This window comes from Lycium ferocissimum, chromosome 1, assembly GCF_029784015.1.
Source record: "Lycium ferocissimum isolate CSIRO_LF1 chromosome 1, AGI_CSIRO_Lferr_CH_V1, whole genome shotgun sequence".
Taxonomy (NCBI): Eukaryota; Viridiplantae; Streptophyta; class Magnoliopsida; order Solanales; family Solanaceae; genus Lycium; species Lycium ferocissimum.
The window spans coordinates 57,338,542-57,346,089 of NC_081342.1; the positions used below are offsets into that span (position 1 = coordinate 57,338,542).

At 35.4% G+C, this 7,548-nt stretch overlaps 2 protein-coding genes across 2 annotated transcripts; both read left to right on the forward strand.

Annotated features, from left to right (window-relative positions):
* The first annotated feature begins 2,228 nt into the window (after positions 1–2,228).
* Positions 2,229–2,675, forward strand: LOC132065580 (uncharacterized). The gene has a single exon (XM_059459028.1). It carries the CDS (start codon positions 2,229–2,231, stop codon positions 2,673–2,675), a length of 447 nt encoding a protein of 148 aa, XP_059315011.1.
* Positions 2,676–6,102: 3,427 nt separating this feature from the next.
* Positions 6,103–7,007, forward strand: LOC132065594 (uncharacterized). The gene is made up of 2 exons (XM_059459052.1): positions 6,103–6,238; positions 6,781–7,007. Exons 1-2 carry the CDS (start codon positions 6,103–6,105, stop codon positions 7,005–7,007), a joined length of 363 nt encoding a protein of 120 aa, XP_059315035.1.
* The last annotated feature ends 541 nt before the right edge of the window (positions 7,008–7,548 follow it).

Consider the following 7,548-nt stretch of genomic DNA (forward strand, 5'->3'; position numbering starts at 1 on the left):
AACATTGCAAATTTAAAACATACAAACTTGAACGGCGAAACATTGCAAATCAAAAGTTCAAAACATACAAATTAAACGGCTAACATCGATGGACAAATTTAAAGAAGAGATAAAATTTAAAGTTCAATTTCGTGCCTTTTCACAAGTGTCTACGCAACACACGGTAGCCCCCCCCTCGACCCCCACCCCCCTAATAGACTAATACCCGACGCTCCGGACTTGTGGAGATATATGTCACCACAATGTTGACATTTAACATGTTCCTCATTTACTCGCTCAAAATGCATCCACACCGCACTTGAAGTTGATCTTCGAACTCGAGGAGAAGGTGGAGGTGAAGTAATGTACACTAGTTGAATAGCAAAATTAGATAAAGAGAGAATTGTGTGAAAATGAAGAAGAATGGAGGGATATTTGTAGTTTAAAAATATGACCAAAGTACAGTTATTCATAAATTTAGGGCTTCAAATAAAATTAGCAACGACTAGTTTTTAAATTTACAACAGTTAGCTTTTTGAATTTGACGACAACTAAACTTTTTTTTTAATTTAGCAATTTTATCATTAGTTGTAAATATTAATTTTATTATAAGTAGGAAATGTAAATGTCTATTTTTGTATTAGAACTTTAAAAAAAAGGCCCGACCCACTAACTATAACTCAGCCCGGCCCGGTTAGCCCAAGGTGTAGCCCCTATCTGGGTAGGGCTGGGCCGGACACCCTTTTCCCTCTCCAAGCCCGGCCCCTTAACTTACGACCCGACCCAGCCCCTTGTGGCCCACGTTTAAATGGCCCTCTTGACAGCCTTAGATCTAAGCCCATGAATCTCTTGCTTGTCTTGGTACGATATTCAATTGTGTGGCTACCACGTCCAGAAGTGTGAGCTACCAGGAGAGTACGAAGGTCAGATCTTTAAATTCTTGGTTGTAATTGAATATCATTTTTAAAACATATTCAAAATAAAATTAACATAATTAGAAACTAAAATTTACAACTTCTTATGATTAAAAACATTTTAGCAAATATATGAAAACGTTATGATAAAAAAGTTGTTTACTTGTCTAAATAATAATAATGTTATCTTAAAATAAAATAGGCAGTAAAGAAGGAGCTATTAAATCGTTGCATCTCAACACGGGACACTAGCTAGTAAAATATCTTGAAGAATATCACCTCTTTAAACTAATGATAAATACACATAAAAAACGCATTTAAATGTTTTGCAATGCGCAGCTAGAATACACTTTTACTTTATTTGGTGCATTACATTTACGCAAAAACTCTTTAGAGATAGCATTGTAAAGACTAGTTTCAATTTCCTCGCATTACTTTTATAAAATTAGTTTACTTTTATAAAATTCCTTCGGCTCAGCCAACAAATAAAAAAGCAGCTTGAATACATTTTTAATTCATAATTGTTGTAGATATTATCGAGTATTGTGGATGTCTATCATTAAGAGAAATATTAGGCCTAGTAAGTTTGGGACCAAGTCAATATTGTCCTATAAATAGAGATATTTCCTTCATTGCATTTCATCCCTCAAAAGAAATAAGAACTTGCTTCTCTGTTTCTCTACAAATATTCTTGCTTTAGTTTATTATTTTATAACACGTTATCAGCACGAGACTCTACCGTCTCAAGAAATTTTCGAAGGCTAAGGTACTATTTTTATTCTCTCTATTTTATGGCTAACCTTACAAAACTTGAGTTCGTTGCCCTCGATATTTCGGGCAAGAACTACCTATCATGGGTTCTAGATACGGAAATCCATCTTGATGCTATGGGTCTTGGAGACACCATTAAAGAAAAAAATAAAGCATCCTACCAAGAAAATGCCAAGGCTATGATATTCTTGCGTCATCACCTTGATGAGGCCCTGAAGATTGAATAGCTTACTATTAAGGATCCGCTCGTTTTATGAAAAAACTTGAAAGAAAGGTATGATCTCCCAAAGATGGTCTTCCTCCCAAAAGTCCGGCACGAATGGATCAATCTAGGGCTATAAGATTTCAAGTTAGTTATCAACTACACTTCTGAGATATTCAGAATTACTTCTATATTGACACTGTGGAGAAACGATTAGTGATTTTGATAAGCTAAAAAAGACGTTCTCCACCTTTCATGCCTCGAATATGCTCCTGCTGCAGTAATATCGAGAGAAAGGTTTCACAAAGTATTGTGATTTGATTGCTCATCTTCTTGTGGCTGAACAAAATAATGATTTGCTGATGAACAATCACGAGAATCGACCTACTAGCGCTGCACCACTCCCCGAAGTGAATGAGGTGTACTTCCACTACTCTAGGCGTGGAAAAGATCGTGGCCCCAGTCGTGGTCATGGTCGTGATCGTGATAATGGTCAAGGAAGAAATTCTTCCCTTGGTGTTAATCATTCATCAAAGAAGAATCACTACCAGAGAGGGAAAAAGAAGGATGATAGGCATGAAGTGCCAGAAGCACGTGGCTCAGAAAATAAATGCTATCGATGTGGTGGAAGTGGACACTGGGCACGTACCTGTCGTACGGCAAAGCACTTGGTTGAACTTTATCAGGCATCAATGAAAAGGAAAGAGAAAAATCCTGAAGCAAATTTTATCTCTGAAAATCAAGTTGACATCACACACTTGGATGTAGCAAATTTCTTTGAGCGCCCTGAAGGAAAGATAATCACTTGATTGGTGATCGATCTGTTGTTAGAGATGATTGAGTATTTTTATTTTAATTTTTTCTAGTCGTAGTAACTAGTGAATAAAAGACCATGTAACAATAGTCGTTTACATGAGTACTAGCTTTTAATTAGTCTAGATTTAGTCATATTCTTATAGTTAGTTACTAATAAAATTTTTAATCTGGTTTGTCTTGATTAAATAATATTTTAATATTGGTATTAGTATCCTCTGCTTACTAATTATAAAGGCTCACTGAGTATTTTGGGAGATTTATAAACTTATGACACCAATTCAATGGAGTTTGAATTATCTGTATCTTGTTACTTCTTCTATTCCTCTGGCCGACAAGATTTTTCATTTTATCTACATTTACGTTCTTTTTAATCACTACACTTTATACTTGAAGTATAATAGAATTAATATACTACTAAAGAGCGAACTGGAAAGATGGGAATTGGTTGTGGTATAAATTGCAGTGTTATGCTATTTCATTTTTACAATTACATATTTAATTCATGTCTCTTGGTACTTTTATTCTATAGCTTGTTGGCATAGATTGAGATGTGTATAACGTGGCTATACCTTATTAAGTTTCTAATTGGAGGGATGTGGTAACAAGTCACATGGATGATAGCTTGTCAACTTGCTTTTTGCACGAGTCATGGTAATGGATATGTCAGTACTCAGTACTTCATTTTACCGGATAAAATACGTGAAACTATTTAGCATTATCTAACCTCCTTGACTTTATATGTGTATAACGGTGTTAATATTTAATGTGTATTTATTTAATTTTGTGTATGTAATTTCACTTGAAGATATGGATAATTCTCAAGGCAAGTTTGGATTAAAATCCAATTATGAAGACATTTGTTTGATCGATTTAACGCTACTACACACGATATTCAAAGGCAAGAAATATTTTTCTCATTTATTTATGGGTAAGGCATTTGTTAATACCATTTCTGGTAGTACCAATTTGATTGAAGGCTCCGGAAGAGCCATCACAACTTTGCCTAAGGGAACAAAACTCATTATAAGCGATGTCATGTTCTCTCCTAAGTCCCGAAGGAACTTATTAAGTTTTAAAGATATCCGTCAAAATGGATACCATATTAAAACAATGAATGAGATGAATCTTGAATATATTGGTATCACCAAGGATATCTCTGACCAAAAAGTTGTTATAGAAAAGTTTTCTGCTTTGTCTTCTGGCTTATATTGGATAAAAATTGGTGTAATTGAGGCACATTCTGTCGTAAATCAGAAGTTTACTGACTCCAATACGTTTGTACTTTAGCATGATCGACTTGGACACCCTGAATCTATAATGATGAGACAAATTATAGAAAATTCAAATGAGCATCCATTAAAGAACCTGAAGATTGTTTTAAAACTGAATTTTCTTGTCCTTCTTGTTATCAAGGCAAGTTAATTATTAGGCCATCACCTACAAAGGTTGAGTTTGAATCCCCTGAATTTTTGAAACGTATACATGGGGATATTTGTGGGCCTATTCACCCACCTCTTTGGGTCATTTTAGATATTTTATGGTCCTAATAGATGCTTCTTCTAGATGGTCTCATGTGTGCCTATTGTCAACTCGCAGCCTGGCGTTTGCAAAATTATTGGCACAAATAGTTCGATTACGGGCACAGTTTCCCGATAATTCGATAAAGTCTATTCGCCTTGATAATGCTCCAGAGTTTTCATCCCAAGCATTTAATGGTTATTGTTTATCAATTGGGATAAAAGTTGAACATCATGTAGCTCATGTTCACACTCAAAATGGCCTTGCAAAGTCATTAATTAAACGTCTGCAGTTGATTGCAAGACCATTACTTATGAAAACGAGGTTGTCCATGTCTGTTTGGGGTCACACTATTTTGCATACAACAACACTTGTGTGTCTCAGACCGACAAATTATCATAAATTTTCTCCGTTGCAATTGGTTTTTGGTCAAGAACCCAATATATCCCATCTAAGAATTTTTGGATGCGTCGTATATGTGCCTGTAGCACCACCACATCGCACCAAGATGGGTCCCCAAAGAAGATTAGAAATATATGTTGGGTTTGAATCGCCCTCCATTATTCGCTACCTTGAACCATTTACAGGAGATTCGTTCACTGCTCGATTTGCAGATTGTCGATTTGATGAGATAATTTTTCCAACATTAGGGGGAGAGAATAATGAAATAAAAAGAAAAATTTTGTAGAATAATCCATCATTGTATCATCTTGATCCACGTGCTTCTATTTGTGAGCAAGAGGTCTAAAAGATTATTAACTTGCAGAAAATAGCAAATTAAATGCTAGATGCATTTACAAATTTGAAAAGGAATACCAAATCACATATCCTTGCAGAGAATGTCCCAATTTGGATTGATGTAATGTCCCAATTTGGATTGATGTCCCTTTAGGACCATCTACTAGTGTCATAGCAAATGAGTCCAAAACACGCCTGAAGGGTGGTAGACCATTGAGTTCTAAGAATCGAAATCCTAAAAAAAGAAAAATAAATGGTCAGGATGACACTATGAAAGAACCGCATAAAGAAATTCAAGATTTGAACAATACTGATATTCTTGAAGAAATCAACGAGCCTAAGACTCAAGAAAATGAGGAAATATCAATTAATGCAATTGATGTTGGGACTAATTTGAATCAATTGGAAATAAACGTGGATTATGTCTTTGCTTATAATATTGCAACAAGAATTATGCAAGATAGTGAGGATCTTGAACCCCAATCTATTAAAGAATGTCGAGAAAGATGTGATTGGCCAAAGTGACAAGAGGCAATTCAATCAGAGTTAAACTCGCGTGCCAAACGGGAAGTTTTTGGACCTGTAGTTCAAACACCCAAGGTTATTAAACTTGTTGGTTATAAATGGGTTTTTGTGCAAAAAAGAAATGAGAAAAATGAGATACGAAGATATAAGGCACACCTTGTTGCATAAGGATTTTCACAAAGACCTGGTGTCGATTATGAAGAAACGTACTCACCCGTCATGGATGCAATAACGTTACGTTATCTCATTAGTTTCGCTGTCCATGAAAGACTTGAGATGCACTTAATGGATGTGGTTACAGCCTATCTCTATGGATCACTTGAAAATGAAATATACATGAAAATTCCTGATGGATTTAAGTTGCCCGAAGCATGTAGTTCAAAGTCTCTGGAAATGTATTCAATCAGATTGCAAAGATCATTATATGGTCTGAAGCAATCCAAAAGCATGTGGTATAACCGCCTTAGTGAGTATTTGTTGAAGGAAGCCTCTACAAATGATGCCATTTGCCCATGTGTTTTTATAAAGAAAACAATATCGGAGTTTGTTGTACTTGCAGTATATGTTGACGACATTAACCTTATTGGAACTCCTGCATAGCTCAATAAGGCAATTGATTATTTAAAGAAGGAATTTTAGATGAAAGATCTTGAAGAGACAAAATTTTACTTTGGTTTGCAAATTGAACATTTGACAAATGATATCTTTGTCCATCAATCTGCCTATACAGAGAAAGTGTTGAAACGGTTTTATATGGATGAAGCACATCCATTAAGTATGATGGTTGTCGATCACTTGATGTGAATAAAGATCCATTCCGACCTCAAGAAAAGAACGAGGAAATTCTTGGTCCTGAAGTACCATATCTTAGTGCAATTGGTGCGCTAATGTATCTTGCCAATACAACAAGGCCTGACATAATATTTTTAGTTAATGTGTTAGCAAGATATAGTTGTGCTCCTACAAGGAGACACTAGAATGGAATTAAACACATATTGAGGTATCTAAAAGGAACCATCGATTTGGGCTTATTTTATTCTAACAATTGCAGTCCCGATCTTGTGGTTATCTTTGATGCGGGGTATTTATCTGACCCACACAAAGCTAGATCTCAAATAGGCTATGTGTTTATATGAGGGGTGCTGTCATATCTTGGTGATCTACAAAGCAGTTTATCGTAGCTACCTCATCAAATCATACTGACTAATAGCAATTCATGAAGCAAGCCGAGAAGTTGTGTGGCTAAGGTCAATGATACATCTCATTCGAGAAAAGTGTGGTTTGAAATGTGACAAAATACCCACAATCTTAATGTAGCATGCATTGCTCAATTGAAGGGAGGATTCATAAAAGGAGATAGGACAAAGCACATTTCACCAAAGTTGCTCTTCACACACGAGCTCCAAAAGAAAGGTGATATCAACGTGCAACAGATTCGTTCATGTGATAATATGGCTGATTTGTTCACCACGTCTCTACCAACTGCAACTTTCGAGAAGGTGGTGCACAAGATTGGGATACGAAGACTCAAGCACATGAATTGAAGTTCTCATCAGGGAGAGTTAATACATGTTGTACTCTTTTTTCCATACAAGGTTTTGTTCCATTGGGTTTTTCTTGTAAGGCTTTTAATGAGGCAACCAAAATATATATTATTAGAAATGTGTACTCTTTTTCCTTCACTAGAATTTTTTCCCACTGGGTTTTTTCTAGTAAGGTTTTAACGAGGTCATATATTCTATCAAAATAGACATACAAGGGGGAGTGTTATAGATATTATCAAGTATTGTGGATGTCTATCTTTAAGAGAAATGTTAGGGCTAGTAACTTTGGGACCAAGTCAACATTGTCCTATAAATAGAGATGTTCCCTTCATTGCATTTCATCGCTCAAAAGAAGTAAGAACTTGCTTCTCTGTTTCTCTACAAATATTCTTGTTTTAGTTTATTGTTTTATAACAATAATTATTATGTTTAAGTAAATTGTCTAAGCAACTTTTAAGGAAACCTGGACAACCTAAACTTCAAACTTAATTACTAGTCATCTCCAATCTTGCTTTATACTATGTTACGATTTGATGCAAGA

Excerpts from the sequence above, each read along its gene's own strand:
- LOC132065580 (XM_059459028.1), top strand. The coding sequence starts at position 2,229 with ATGAACAATCACGAGAATCGACCTACTAGCGCTGCACCACTCCCCGAA.
- LOC132065594 (XM_059459052.1), top strand. The coding sequence starts at position 6,103 with ATGAAAGATCTTGAAGAGACAAAATTTTACTTTGGTTTGCAAATTGAA. Across the intron at positions 6,239-6,780 it reads GGATGAAGCACATCCATTAA|CATGCATTGCTCAATTGAAG; the intron begins GTATGATGGTTG and ends ATCTTAATGTAG.